A 15,795-nucleotide genomic window follows, 5' to 3' on the forward strand; every position below is an offset into this window, starting at 1 on the left:
CCRCCCGCGCCCCTCATGCGGAGCCCCTGCGGGTAGAACGCAKCCCCCGGAGGGCGGGACCAGAACGGGGAACAAGAGCCGGGACGGGGCACAGCCACCCCGCGCTCCCCGGGAAGGCGGGCGGRCACTGCCCTCCCCCGCCCCCTCCCCTCAGAGCGCACTCGCGGCCCCGCCCGGGCTCCGCGCAAGCGCCATCGGCTCCCGCGGCGTCCCCCTCCCCGCGGTGGGGCCGGGGCGGTGACGTCAGCAGCGGCGGCCATTACACGGTGCGGAGCGAGGAGCGGCAGCGCTGCCGCAGCCGGAGCGCCCCGGGCCGCCGTCTCCCCGCGCCCGCCCGCCCTGACGCGTCGCGGCCGCCGCCGCTGTGGGGAGCGCGGATCGCAGGGGCCCGCGGGGCGGTGCGGCAGCAGCAGCCGGTGAGGAGGAGGAGGAAGAGGAGGAAGAAGAAGGGGAGAGCGGGATGGAGGAGAAGGTCTTCACCAAGGAGCTCGACCAGTGGGTGGAGCAGCTCAACGAGTGCAAGCAGCTGTCCGAGGGGCAGGTGAAGAGCCTCTGCGAGAAGGTGAGCGGCGAGGGGCTGCGGGGACGCGGCGGGGCCGGGCGGGGAGCTGCTGGCGGGGGCGGTGCCGCGCGGCCGGGCGGGCGCGGGGCTCTCGGGCGGGCCGGGGGCTCGGCGCGGCCCGGCGGGGAGCACGGGCTGGGAGCCGGGGCCGGGGCCGGGGCCGGGGCCGGGAGAGCCGCGGCCCCTCGGCTGTGCTGGAGCCTCGGCTCCGCCTCCCGCCCGCTCAGCGCCTCCTAAAATGGCGCCGCGGCCGCGATGGATCTTCGGGAGAGACCCCCCGAGAGACCCCCCACCCGATTAAAATGTTAAATCAGACCCCAAAAGCGTGAGTTATTGCAGTGAAAATAAAAGCCTGTGGTAATCGGTTGGAAATTACACGCGGTAAAGAGCCGCTGCTTTGATTTATTTTTTGTATGTTTCATTATATGAATAAGCATAGACATATTTATCACTAATTGAAGGGTAAATTAGCTTTGGGGTTTTGGTTTTCCTCAGTAAGGTTCTGGATTTCGCGAAATTCACAGAATAAACGGTCGAGATCCTATACAGCTATATATTTTTATGGTGATGGTTTGAAAATGTTGAGACGTGGATGTTACAGAGGAATGAGTTGACTGAGACATTGGTAGCTTAGAAAGGTTGTAAAGCCAAAAGCCATCCCAGAATAGATTGCATTTGGARATTCAGGAGAGTTTTGTTCTAGTAGCATCCAGATGCATTTTCCAATTGAATTCTAATTTTGGTTTTAACTTAATAGCTGAGGTTTTTTTTTTTCTTAATTACTGAAGGCTTTGTGTATTCCTATATTTCTAGACTTAAAGATGGAATATTTTTTAAGTTTTTGGGAACTGGATATTAAGGAGTACATAAAGTTATTGATGTACTGGCTTCTAAAGAACCTGTGTATTTGCCACAGAAAGTGATTAGAATATTTTAAATTTGGAATCATGTCTTCAAATACTGCATCAGGTGGTTTTGGGAGCAAATTGTTTCCCAAGGACTGTCTGTGCACTTAAAAATAACTTGCTGTGCATTTTGCCAGACGGGTTCTTGCTTCAGTACAGATTTTAGTTCACTTGTATTCCAGCAACTCAGCATTGTTTCCATTTGATCCAGGCTGTGTATTTTAAACGGTGTTGCAAGCAAGTGGTAATGTCACCGCCTGGCTATGTCCATGTGCGTCTCCAATGACAGTGGTCCAGCTTCTTCCTTGTATTGCTTTGTGTGAGAGGCAAGTATTTCACTTGCCATCGTTTATAAACTGATAGGTGCTGAGTCCTGGATCCCACAGGAGTGGATGTGTATGGCCCCATTTTGTGGTGCTTTGTGGTAACTTGCAGGACCATGAGAGATACACAAAAAGCTTTCAGTTTACTCGGGGTTTTGGTTCAGTGAGAAGCAGGCATACCACTAGAAATTCCTTACAGAAGATACAGTAGTCCCAGTCATCAGTGTTGCACAAGATGACATTTTCATTTTTTCCCAGTGAAGAATAGAAATGAGCTGTATTTATGGATATAAGTGTAGTGCTCATCACCAAGATAATGGTAAAGGAAGAAAGAAGGTGTGTGTCTGATTACTGTATGTTGAGATGAGAGATCATGAGAATGTGGGAGAGAAATCTACCTGAACAATATAATTTAGCAGCAGCCTTCATGTTGGCTGGCTGTGAGCTCTGGGTAGGGTGACAGTTCCCTCTGTTCCGGGTGTGTGGTCAGCATTGTGCAGAGTTCAGCCACGGGGCTGGTGATGTTAGGGAAAGTTGATTTCTTGCTGATAACTACAGGTGGAATTACTTAGACTTTCTGCTAAGAGTAGTTAAGTTTCTTAATGGCTGCTGATGCAAGGAATTGAAAGTAGGCTCTTGAAGTGTGAGTTTTCCATCTTCTTGTCTCTGCCATGTTCATGGAAGTGGGGTGTGAGCTTGAGTTCTCTACTTTCCTGCTGAGGGACAGCACTTGCTTGTCCCATCCTTCTAGTACTGACTGTCAGAAACCTCACTGGGTTATGCTTTGTTCGGACAGTTTAAGTAGTTYTGTGGATGTAATCACACCAAAAGGCTTTTTTGCATGAATAGATTAAGGACAGTGTCAAATGCAGCTATTGTTCGAAAGGACAAAGACCSTACTAGGTATGAACTGTTGTTCTTCACCTCATTGAACTGTAGCTAGAGCTAGTTAAAATATACAATTTAAAAAGTTTGAGAGCTTTTCCCTGATGACAATTTGGTTGGATGATCTCTCTGACAAGTATTTCTTGATCTGCTGGGGCTTTGTATAATGCAGACTGGTGCCTAGTAAGAAGAAGCCTAAGGGCTCTCTTGTGTTTCACTATTGATACCTGAAGAAYGTAACAGGTTTTTACCAACTTGATAATTAAGTGTGGCCATTTGTGCATCCTGGTTACTTTCTTGGTGTGTCTTTCACTGAGCCTGGTTACCTGGGTGATGGCATTGGTGGGARCTGGGCAAAAACATCTTCGAAGTCTAGGAGTAATTTGTAACCATGAATAATACATAATACTTTCACAGATGATTTGATATGATCAACCTCTGAGTGGCAGTTAAATTATTCTAGGCTTAGTACGTGCTGTATATTGAATGCTACATCAGTTGAGTGACCGATTGTGTGTGCTTTGCTTCAGCATTTGAAAAGTGCAAGTTCTAAAGAAGTGGTCAAAATATACCCAGTCCAGTCACTGTTACATGCCAGCAGTGTTTGTCCTGTTRGTACTGAACTGTTTATTGGTAGAGGAGAAAGGAAGCTCTTTRTTACCAGGTGAGGGATTTTCCACTGGTCATTTTGAATGAAAGGATGCTGGTTTAGAGTTTCTTTTCCATACATTGTGAGGGTAGAGGGAAWTGGTCTTGTCTCTTCTGTGTATAAATGCTCTTTATCTATCATAGGAGCTGGGGGTGTGGTACATTGCTTAGGAAGACAGGATGACAGTCTAAAATTGCACAAAGGAATGAGTTGAATTTTTGGATAGAGTTTGCTTTGGTTATTGCAGAAGGTATCTAGTGCAGRTGGAGGCAGAGGTGTCAGAGTCACTCCCCTGAAAACACTACTCCATAATCAAGTGAGTTTRACTATGGCRTCCAGTTTTCTGAGAGAGAAGACARWTTGGTCATATATACTGTGTAGAGTGTTCAGGGCTCTTGAATTGCTAGTAAAAATACCTTTGAATGGACAGTGCTGCTAGCCAGTATATTTTAAACTAAGGGAAGGGCTGGTACTGGCAAAAGGCATCCAAGAAACCTTGATTCAAGCTTTGTCTCCTGCACTTTTTAATCTGTAACGATGATATTGGTTACATTTGCTTTTTGATTTTCCACCAGTGCTAATTTTCATAGTGTTAATATGTTTCTGGGCCATACTGTTCCCTAGTATGTACCTTGATTCATAGTGTATCTTTCTAAGTTCTTTTCCTGTTGCAGAATTTTCACTTCCTTGAACACCTGATCTTTCAAGTTAAATGTTCTGTAACCAAACATACCCACCTCAGCTGTGTGAGTTGCTCAAAGTGTTAAATGCTTTAATTCTGACAACACTGGTATATTACCAGTGAAGCTTTCTTTTGGGTCCAGAAAGCCTCTGCAATGAAAGTTCAGTTCCTCTGATGCACAGAACTTACATGTTTTATGGTTCTCACTCCTGTGTTATAAGCAGAGTTGTCTGCCCAACTTCTTTTTCAGACAAAGCCACATGTTCCCTTCTACCTCTTCTCCTGTTCTAACTCCTGAGAAGTTACCTTTCTTAGCTGATTATTTATGAYCAGAAGTGAATGTTTTTAAACTGTTTCCAGCTGCATTTGCAGGGGCTTTTCTGTTAACCAGCTTTTGCATTCCCATATGCTTTTGCATTCCCATATCCATCATGTCTAACTATTTTTCAGACTAAGATGATTGTGAAAATTAACATTCCTGTCTGAACTTGCTGTAAATCAGCCAAGAAACCTGCCCCAGCRGAATTCCCAGGTAGTGAGAGTGTGGTGGGCTGTCTTGGGTAGGTTCTGTGTCTTTCCACCTCTGGCCCTGGCAGAAGAGGAATGTGCAGCGTTGGCAGTTTTGCCTCGCCCCTGGCTTGGCTTCTGGATTCTGTAGCAAGTGAACTCTACTGCTGATAGCATGAAGGCCCCCCAGTAGCTCTTCAAGGGTATGTGGGAGACCTGGGGATGGGTTAGGGCACATTTGCTGCTGCTTTGTTGAACATACCCAGGGATCAAGTCATTGATGGGGACATGTAGTTACACCTTCCATCTCTGAGGAGTTTAAAGGGTGGAGTACAAAGCCTTTTGTAACATTTTAATAATCGTGTTTTAGATTATTCTGGAACCCTTCTAAAAAAATCTTTTCACTCCCAGTGTTCTGATTTTTTGGGTGGTTTTTGTTAGGTTGACAATCTAAAATGAAAATTGTCTCTTTCCACAGAAGGCATTTCTAGTGTCAACCTCAGCCTTCTCAACTAGCCTGAATTATAGTTAGAACATATCGGTGTGCATATGAAAATTTAGTCTTGTATGTGCCAGTGATTACAGCATCAGCAGATTTTGGTTTTTTGGGTTTTTTTTCCAATTCTGGTAAATTCTGTAAAAATTGAGTTGTGCTGGTAGTGAGGTGTTTGGTTTTGGTTTTTTGCTTTTTAATTGCAACATTAGTTGTGATCAAGCAGGAGTGAAAGATACTTGTGTTGTTTTGGGCATAGCTTAAGCTAATAACAGTAAGCACTCCCTAGTCAGAGCAAGTTCCTGCTTGAGTTCTGCCAGTTTAAGGYTGAAGATGAGGCTGCAAGACTGATGTCCTCGTCCAAATCTATCAGTGCTGTGGCTGTTGCCTCCTCAGATGCGATGACAGTGCTGCTCTGTGATTGCTTCCAAGCCATTTTCAGTTACTCACCTGGGTTGCCTTGCCCAGCRCAAAACCCAAACCTGTCTGTGTCTGGCAGGAGTTCACAAGGCCTTGTACAACAGATCTGTGTGAGGGGAATCAGGGGAGCAGGGATCGAATTTTCCCCCTTGCTTAGGGACCCTTAAACACTACACCTGTATTCAGTAATGCTGTTGTTCTTTTTGTTCAGGTAATATATATTAAGATGGGCAAAGTTTTTTCTTGGCTAGGAATGAATACTAGAGCTCAGTTGCTCAGTAGTCAGGTCTCCAGTATTTTTGCTGAATATTTTGAATGTACCTTCCAATACAGGTGTTTGATGCTTGCTGGTTGGTTCTGAACTCTTCCTTGAGTTTTGACATGCCATCCTCCAGCTGATGTCCTGAACTGTAGCATGACTGTGCCAAGCTTTTTTGGAGTTACTGGAACAAAAGGGTTGAGAACCCTTTGAGTTTGTTGCATGAAGATGGACATGTTGGTATCAGGCACAACTAGTTTGGGAATAGCTGTAGCCTATTTCTTTTTTTAACAACTTGAATAATTCAAAACAAATACAGCTTGTTCTACAGACAGAACTGAAAAAATCCCTCTGAGTGGTCAGTTTCCTGCATTGCTGTCGTTGCTGTGTTTCTTGGAACTCCCATGAGGCARGGAAGGCATCTGGGTTCCTGAGTTATCTGGCTTTTTGTGTTTTAGTAAAAAGCTTTTTCCCGATTATTTTTTTCTATTTAAAATTAAAAATACTAAGATCTTTTGTATGAGCCAGATAATGACATTGAGGTCTYTCAGAAGAACCTCTTCCTATCCTCACTGCTCTTGTCAACCACTGATTGTTAGTCTTTCCTCTTCTCCCAGATTTGCCTCTGAGGGAAAGAACAAACACTCTGAGTATGTAAGACTGCTACTRATCTTTTCAGTAAATGCTGAGAGAACTGTCAAAGTTCTGAGTAGGGTCAGTCATTACTTTTGTAATGCAAAGGAAAGAAAGGTTATTTGGCAGAAGTTTGCTGCTTGCCTACTTGCTTGTAGGCTTTCTAGAATTTACAGGAGATTAAAGTGATTGTCTCATTTAATCTTACAGGAGTCCTGGTATTGGGGTTGCTTTTGGTTCGCTAAGATCTTGTRTTTAAACTGCTCTCTCTTCTCACCTAACAGAAGATATTAGAAATTAAGGTGTGGGTACTAGTCAAAAATCCAGAGAGAAAGCAGATCCATCATCTGTTTCAGTCCTGGCAAAAGAGTATTTTGCTGCTCTGACTTCTGTGTGGGTGGAAATCCTGGTTTTACTTRCTTTGGAATACTAAATAATTGAATGTCAATAGGGAGCTTTGTGTTTTAATTTTGTTCCTACTTATACATTCACATTGAACTCCTTAGTGGATTGCAAAGTTCAGCATAAATCAGTTTCCCATTTGTGTCGTGTAATCTGACTGCCATACCTTCTTCACAGAAGGATGTTATTGGAGGCTTCATTTATCTAGTTTTGTTTAAAATGTCAGGCAGTGAATGAAAACACATTTTGCTTTAAAAATGAGCCCATCTTTTGTCTGAATATGCTCTCTTTCMTCCCCATAAGAGGGGCAAACCTTTAAATTGAAGAGCGTTGACTCTGCAAAAGAATTGCTGACTGTAATGGATGACTTTGCTTGGAACTGAAATCTCTTCCGGGTTATGATGTTTGGCCAGCTAAAACCAGTATTCATCCCAATTAGCTGATCATTGTGGCTTTAGTCACATCCTGTGCACCTTGGCAACAGGAAGTTATGGGTGTGGTTGAAGTCTTCAATCTCATTGAAATATCTTTATGGTAACTACAAATAACTATTTCTTGGTTACAGTGGATGCTTCTCATTACACACTTTACTAGACAGTGTGATGGGCTGCAGGTGTGAGCTCTGGTCTGCCAAGAATGACACATTACCATCTGCAACCATGACTTTGGAGCTGTGTTGTTTAATTAAAATAATGGTTGTATTTCCCTTACTGAGTTAGTGGTAATCTTTTGATGAGTACTTCCTAGTGCTGCTTCAAGCACTGATTTACAATTCTGCACAGACACAAGTTTGGGTCTTATTTTCTTTTATGTTCCCCAGAATTTTTCAGGGTAGATAATTGGGCTGAGTTGTCAGAGCTTGTGTTAGAATGTAGGGACCTAAKAAGGGGTCAGAGTAATTAAGAAGTACCTGGTATATTCTGGAAACACAGAGGAATTCGGGTACAGATTAATTCAGAGAATTTTGCCAAAATGGACCACTGGAAATTACTTCTGTGAGATAAGGTTGATGATGTATGCTGCTCACGAGGGAAACTTGCTTATCGTCACCACAGAGTGAGTTGAGGAAGTAAAATGGATGGATTGTGGCTTTTATGGCACTTGACTCTGAGCCTTAATTTGTGTCATATAGGATAAAAATGCATGGAGGGAGCAGGGAAATAAGAGATACGTCTACATGCATACAACCTGTGTATCTCATGAAATAAACAGAGGATCTGAAAATCATATGGTAGTAACTTTAATAATTATCTTTTCAGAATTCTTAACCATGGCAGTTCGTATATTTGACTTTTGTACTGTCTTAAAGCAATGAAGCTGATCTTTGTGTTTTAAGAACAGCGTTGTGCAGAGATGTGCTTTGTAAACAGAGGCACCAAAGCAGCTTGGTACTGTTCAGCTGAGCCTTTAGATGATGTGCAGCAGGCGCATCATCTAAAAATGGTTCARTTCTTAAGCACTAGATTGCGTTTTTATGCAGTGCTACTCTTTACTATAAAGTGAAAACTGGTTGTTTTCTTGTATGTTGAAGTCAAAATTGGTTTTATTCTTGTTGAGTTTTGTGATTATGCAAGCTTTCTCTTTATAGTGAAATAACTGAGTAAGCCAGTATCRAGTCAGAATGAATTCCAGTCAGTATGACTAAGCTGAAATGTATTTGATATGTGCTTATTGTTTGAACTTTGAGATTGTTCTGAGTAAAATGTGGCTTTCCTCCTCAGCAGTAGTGTTTGATAGGATTGCAGTTGGTGGTTCTTATACTTTTCTTGTGTAACTGTCTCCCACACTTGTGTGTTTTTTGTGTTAGACTAATTGGCTGTAAAATTRGCATTTATCAACTTGAAGTAGTGTGTTCTTTATTTTGTATGTGTTTGCACTTTGTTTTGAAATCTGAGAGTGTGGTGCTGAAAAAATATTTGAACTGATTCAGAGGCAGAGTTTTACAGCTGTTGTGTATAGTAGGTTGTTAATAACAAGTTTTTGCTCAAGGTAAGTACCCCACACCAAAGAAGTTTGACTTGTGGTGRTGTTCTACTACATTAAATATTAATTGTTAGAGGTGTAGAGAAGTTCAGGGCTGTCCTAATGTAAGAATTGTTGAGAACTGAAAAATGGTGGAGATTCAAAATAATTAATAAGTGCTTCAGGAAATTGTGTCTGAATTGTATGATTGTTTATCTTGTTGATAGACAGTGAAGCCTGGAGGTTTCAAAATGCTGATGTCAAAATACTGCAATGTTGCACTGTTGTGCCACATCCTTTGTGGCAATGGKTCACTGGATTTTTGAGGTTCAAGAGGTGGGGTGTGTGTGTGTCTTTCCTAGTTCTCCTTTGTCAGATGGTTGGATCAAGGAGTTTTCTGCTTTCTACTGTGAAGATGCTGAAGAGTGCTTTGCTGCTTGTTCTCCATGGGGAAGTGTAGGAGAGCTGCTGGTGGGAAGTTCCATTTGTAGGAAGAGAGGGTGGGTGGGAGAGGGAGTTGTGTGATATGTCTGAGTAAGCAGCACCGTCATGGATCTCGCTAAAAGAATCAATAAAAAGAGGGAGTGGAACTAGGTGAAGTTGCACAGGGGTTTGTGATCCAGTACAAGGTCAGGGGCACAAATATGGAGGAGTAATATTAATGATTGCTTACCTTTGTGAAATTGTAGTATTAAGTGTACTGGTGGTCTTACCAACTTGTGTTGTATTGTGTTACAGTATATTAAAAGTCTTCCTTTTTTTAATTGCTTTACCCTTTTCTAGAAATTCATTTAATGTGGAAGTTGGAATATAGTAGGTAGACCATTTGGTGGCTTGTTCTCAGAATGTTGTATTTTCTACTTCAGCTCTGCTGAAGCTCTTTTGCAGAGGCAAGTGGAGTGTTCAAGCACTTCAGTGTGTGCTACTTCTGATGCTATGGGACACAAAACTGTAAATGAACTAAGTGGTTCATAACCACGAAACTGTGTTTAGGAACATGGAAATGTTGGAATCCCTGYACCAGCATTCCTCCACTGCAGGATTTAAACGGAGATTGCTGTTTTGCAAGTTGACCTGGAACAGTCTTTTTCCATCAGAGTAGCTGTCTGACTTCTCTACGTGTTTTGGTCATGTGCGTATCTGAGTGATTTAATATTTCAGAAACTGAAGAAGCAACCACTCTATTGCTGAGGACTCTGCCATTCTCAGTCAGCACAAATGCTCCATACCTTTGATGAAAAATGAATGCTGCATTCTTTGTGCAGTGYTTCAAGTGTGTTAAGAAAATCCAGTGGTAGAAACATTGTGATTTAAGAGTAGATTTTTTTGTATCAGTGCTGTAAGTATCGGTGACCTTCTCTTTCAAAAGGAGAATTAAGCTGGCTAATGCTTCTGAGTGTAAGYGAGTATTAGAAGAGGCTAAGGCTGTTAAAACACCTTCAAAACATCCGGTGAGTGTCACTGCATTAAAATTAACTTAAGTCAGGCCATCTTAAAATAAATCTGCACTTTTAGCATCGACCACAAGCCAGCAATGACCTATCTTTAGTACTAGGCRCAGCACAAGTGGAAACTATTAAATGAGACTGACATTTGATGTAAATATGTCTGCAGAGTGATTTTGGTCCGTGCTCTTGTTGTAACATCTAAAGCTTTTTGTTGTGCAGGGTGTTTAATTACAGTGTCTAATCATGGTGTATTTTTGCGTTTCTTTGCAGTGTTTAATGAAACAGTGAATGTCACTAATTCCCATCWTTAAACTTGTACTGCTTCTGCTTGAAGTGGTGACTGTAGTGGTCAGCCAGGATGATGTGWGGGACAGTGAAATCACTTTTGGATGGGAGTGTCAGTCACTTGTAGACAGCTTGGGTTATGGTATAGAATAGAGTTTTTATGTATTCTCTTGTCATTCAGGTAATGAGGTGAAAAAGGATTCTTTTTGAATAGGAGCATTGACATTTGAAAAACAGGGAAATCTTTGTAGATGGCAACTAGTAAATGTGTTACTATTTATATTTCTAATACCTTCTTGATTTAGAAAATTGTTGTGGCATGTGTCTGGTGACTGTTCTGAGAACAAACAGTAACAACTGTCTTGTGTTATTTCAAAATTACCTTCCTGGTGCTATATTTAGCATATGCTTCTTCATACAAATATCCTTTGTCTACAACTTTTATATACACTTAAAAAAAAAAAAAAAAGATCCCAGCTTTGGTTTATAAAGACACAACTTGATGTTGTTAGTCTGTGTTTAATGACAGAACTTGTTGAGAAACAGAGCAGGTCATTACCTGTGGAAGCTACTTGCTGTTACCATTGGATGTTTGTTCTCATTCTGCTTYATGTAGCACTCCCTGCCTTGCGGGTGGGTCGAAGATGTTTGTACAGATGGGTGGCAAGGTATTGGTAGTGCTTTGGCCATGTCTGAGTTTGGGCTTTTGGAGGTAAGATGTTGGCAGGATTTTCAGATTTAATTTTTCCAAATACTTCTAAAACTTTTTAAATTCCAGTTATGATGATCACTGTTTTATGCTTCACAGAATCATTTTGTAGAAAGTCTGAAGTTCTACTTTCCTCAGGGAGGAAAAGAAGCTACCCAACTACTAATTACTAATATGAAGTTTCATAAAGTGAAATGCTGTTTTAAGTAAAGATAAACTTTTACCTCAAGTGCTTCAGAGAAGGCAGAGACAAGAGCTCCTAAACAGAGCAGGTAGCAGAGAGGTGGAAGTGATAGAGCAGACTTTGAATAAAGTGGCTGTTCTTAGGTAAACTCTCAATTTATGTGGTGTTTTTGTTTTATAGGCTAAAGAAATTTTGACAAAAGAATCCAACGTACAAGAAGTGCGATGTCCAGTCACAGTCTGTGGAGATGTCCATGGACAATTTCACGACCTCATGGAACTTTTCAGAATTGGAGGCAAATCACCAGACACAAACTATTTGTTTATGGGGGACTATGTTGACAGAGGATATTATTCAGTYGAAACCGTCACATTGCTTGTAGCTCTTAAGGTAACTTTCTTTCTCATGTGTACATTTTGGTATAAAATGTATAATTTTCAYTGCATTGGTATTAGAGGTACCAAAACTGACTTCTTGGCTTAGTTTTCTAAGTCACTTTGTAAAAATAATTCATGTTCATATGCTAGCCTGAGCCTTACCTAAAATGAGTGCTGAGCTTATGTTTTTTACTTTCCGAAGTACCAATCTTTACGATTGTCTCTCTGACTGGAGAAATCAGCTTTAATGCATAGGTGTAGTGAAGTCCACTAATAATAATAAGTACAACTTGTAATTAATTACATCTCAAAAGTATGTGGCAGTTGAAGATTTGAATAAATCATTCCTTTTTTTCCCCTCAAAGGTTATAATTGAGCCTTCAAAAGGGTTTGGTTTTAATTGCTTTATTGATGTGTGACAGGGGTTGAGGAGGGCAAATTCTGTTCTGGGGAAGAGTTACTCATTGATGCCTCTAAAATAAACTGTTCTGTTTAGGTCCGTTACCGTGAACGTATCACAATTCTTCGAGGGAACCATGAAAGCAGGCAAATCACACAAGTTTATGGTTTCTATGATGAATGTTTAAGGAAATACGGAAATGCAAATGTTTGGAAATACTTTACAGACCTTTTTGATTACCTGCCTCTAACTGCCTTGGTGGATGGCCAGGTATGTTGACATTTGACAAAGTTAAATCTTTTTGGTTGTCAAGAGAGCTGTTAATACTGCATTCTGTCAGCTCTCATCTTGAAAGGAATCTCATGCAGATTTTCTCCTAGTCATTTATTCTAAGCCATTCTAACTGCATTGATTAATGTGAATAAACTTCATGTATCCTACATCTTGCAGATTTTCTGTCTACATGGTGGCCTCTCTCCATCGATAGATACACTGGATCACATCAGAGCACTTGATCGCTTGCAGGAAGTTCCCCATGAGGTACTGAAAAATAATTTCCTAAACCACTGAGATTTATGATCCAGCATGTWTTGGGGGATTGAGTTCACAGGCTGAAAATAAAATTCAAATTAACKTAGCAGTATTAAAGTGCCTGTTTTACGGTTGCGGTTTTTTGAAGGAAAAGTGAGGGACATCTCCTTGCTTAAAGGAAGAAACCTGTTAAGTCTCAAGGAGTTGTRCAGGGGTGGTGTGTGTGTAAGTTTTTTGTGGTTTTATTTGGTTTGGTTTTCTGCACTTCACCTCTGAAACATCACCTGCATCTCTTACAGGGTCCAATGTGTGACTTGCTATGGTCAGATCCAGATGATCGCGGTGGCTGGGGAATTTCTCCTCGAGGTGCAGGTTACACATTTGGACAGGATATTTCAGAAACCTTTAACCATGCTAATGGCCTTACGTTGGTTTCAAGAGCTCATCAGTTGGTAATGGAGGTGAGCAGGACAGCCTGTGTGTTTCARCTTTGGATTGTGTGCTTGGTTCATTAATTCTGTGCTCTGTGTGTCAGGGATGTGCATAGGCTGCTGTGACAGTTGATGATCCAGCTGAGAGTCTTCCAGAAACCTGACCTTGACAGTATTTACATGCTACTAGAGGAATTTCTCAGTTTGGTAGTGGAGTAATCTTCATTTTGGCCTTGTTTTCCTGAAAATTTACAGTGATATCCCAAAACAGGCTTTGGTARTAGATGTGGCGTTGCATTTCTGTGTAGACAAAAAAGTTATTAAATATGTGTTCCTTGTAAAAAAGGTGTGTTTTTTCTTTTTTCGCTTGAATATGTGCTTTTGTTCTCGGCCTCTGCTTATTCCTGACACTTCAGATTTTTAAATGTGTGTCTGGATTCTGGTTTTGGTAATCACAATTGAAGGTTCAGAGTGGATTGTGTACTTCCGAATTACTGTTTTAACTATGCTAATGCGACAAAGGAATCTTGCTAGGTGGTTTGTTTCTTGTTTGTTTTTTTTAAAATATCTAGCTCATATTTACTAGTAGGAAGCAATCTATAAAGGCYAAAATTCCTTTTTACCCTTTTTCTCTCCAGAAAAGAAAAAAGACACAGCCTTAAGCTTACTTAAAATGACCCTACAAATGCCTCTTAGGCATGTGTGCATTAAAAGTTTGTAGTCAGGTGATTACATGGGGTAATGAACTTGGTTGTCATCATTATTTTTTCCTTCCTCTCCAGGGGTACAACTGGTGCCATGATCGGAATGTAGTAACAATTTTCAGTGCTCCAAACTATTGTTACCGTTGTGGCAACCAGGCTGCAATTATGGAACTTGATGATACTCTAAAATACTCCTTGTAAGTATGCTTAAAAAGTAGATTTGCCCATGATTTTAAGATAGTTGTGGTACCAAGATATCACTATGATACGGGGGTTTTTCTCTCTCTATGCTTTTGGGAGGTGGAGCAGCTGTGGAATTGTTGGGTTAGTTACACTTAAAGTCTTGGAGTCAAGCTTATGGAACAGCTGCTGTTGAGATCTTCTCTGTCAGACTGAAGTGACACTCCTCATTTTTGTTTTGTATAATGACCTGGAGTTTCATGATTACTGTGTAGGGATGTGATTTGAGAGCAGGAGTAGTGTGTCACATCTAAGGTAATGCCCTCCTGTCAGTCTCATGCAAGAGACACTTGGAATCTTCAAATTCTTCAGAGATTGGGATGTCAGCTTTTTGAATGAGATTTCTAATTAACTACTGCAGCAGCAACTTCAGTAGTAAAGGAGGCAGAAGCACTGTGTAAACTGCCCTCCTTGATAATAACTGAAGACTTTATAAGTAGATACTAATGTTTGACCAGTTTGAGTCTTAAAGTTAAAATTAATTTCTCTCTAGACCTTTTTGTTAAGAGGAATTTAAAATGTGATGGTTTTAAGTACATACAGGAGAGGAAGAGCTTTCATGCTTACTGTAGAATACTTAACTTGGTTAGTAAAACTGGCAAAGACTCACCTGTTAAAGCACTACTCTTGTAATTTAGGGCTAGAACRTAACTGAATGTAAGCTGAGCTCTTGTGTTTTCACTGATGTCTGTGCTGTTCAGTTTGCAGTTCGACCCGGCACCACGTAGAGGGGAACCACATGTTACTCGTCGCACCCCAGACTACTTCCTGTAAAGAGATTTTAGACCTGTACAGTATTGCCATGAACCATATGTTGACCTAAAGAAAATGGGAAGAGCAACAGTAACTCCAAAGTGTCAGAAAATATTTAACATTCAAACTTTGTTTTCACATGGACCAAAAGATGTGCCATATTCAATACAAAGCCTCTTGTCGTCAACAACTGTGACCACTTTAGAATGCACCAGTTCATTGCATGCTGAAGCAACATTGTTGGTCAAGAAACCAGTTTCTGGCATAGCGCTATTTGTAGTTACTTTTGCTTTCTCTGAGAGACTGCAAATAATAAGATGTAGACATTAACACCTCGTGAATACATTTAACTTTCCATTTAGCTATAGCTTTATTCAGCATGACTGTAGATAAGGGTAGCAGCAAACAATCATTGAAGCTTAAAGAACATTTTTAAAATAAGTACCAAGGCCTCATATTTGTTCTGAAACTGTTTGTTTGTTTTATTTTCAGGGAATACTGTTTAATTTAATTGTATTGATTTTTTTTTTTGTCTGCACTCAGTTCCCTTTCCCACTCTGCCCTACCATATTGTCCCTTGTAATTGTCCAAGGATAGTGAATTACTTTGAACAGAACTGTTTTTTTCTGTAAAACAATGTTACTGCAGGACAGAGCTGCAGTGTTTTTCATAATAAACTTGTGAACTAAGTATGGAAAWATGTCAAAATTCTAATTGCATCTCAGGTCAACTGTGGTTTAATAAACTAACATGTAGCTGGATGGGTTTTATAAACTTGCATAGAAATTTCCACCTTATAAATAACTAAAACTGAGGTGATTTGAAGTGTGCTGGAAAACTCTGACCTTTTGAATCCTGTCCCAGGAAGGTGCCTGGGCCTGTGTCTCACAGCTGAGAACAGCTCACTGCTTACTCACATGTTGCTCTTTCCCTCTTGGTGCTCTACTGAAATACTCAGAAATGGAAGAATATAGGATCACCTACTTGATTGCGTGTGGCTTTATTTCAAGTGTAAATCTAAGTTTGAGTCATTTACAATGTAGGTGCTAAT

General features: G+C 41.1%; 1 protein-coding gene across 1 annotated transcript; it reads left to right on the forward strand.

Moving 5' to 3' along the window:
• The first annotated feature begins 252 nt into the window (after positions 1-252).
• PPP2CA (protein phosphatase 2 catalytic subunit alpha) lies at positions 253-15,436 on the forward strand. The gene is made up of 7 exons (XM_057371328.1): positions 253-562; positions 11,489-11,698; positions 12,182-12,355; positions 12,536-12,625; positions 12,916-13,077; positions 13,830-13,948; positions 14,693-15,436. The coding sequence occupies exons 1-7, from the start codon at positions 461-463 to the stop codon at positions 14,763-14,765; spliced, it is 930 nt and encodes a 309-aa protein (XP_057227311.1). The 5' UTR covers positions 253-460; the 3' UTR covers positions 14,766-15,436.
• Positions 15,437-15,795: the final 359 nt, after the last annotated feature.

The sequence above is a fragment of the Malurus melanocephalus genome, unplaced genomic scaffold, assembly GCF_030028575.1.
Source record: "Malurus melanocephalus ecotype Western Australia unplaced genomic scaffold, MMel_1.1 scaffold_144, whole genome shotgun sequence".
In the NCBI taxonomy this organism is placed as follows: domain Eukaryota; kingdom Metazoa; phylum Chordata; class Aves; order Passeriformes; family Maluridae; genus Malurus; species Malurus melanocephalus.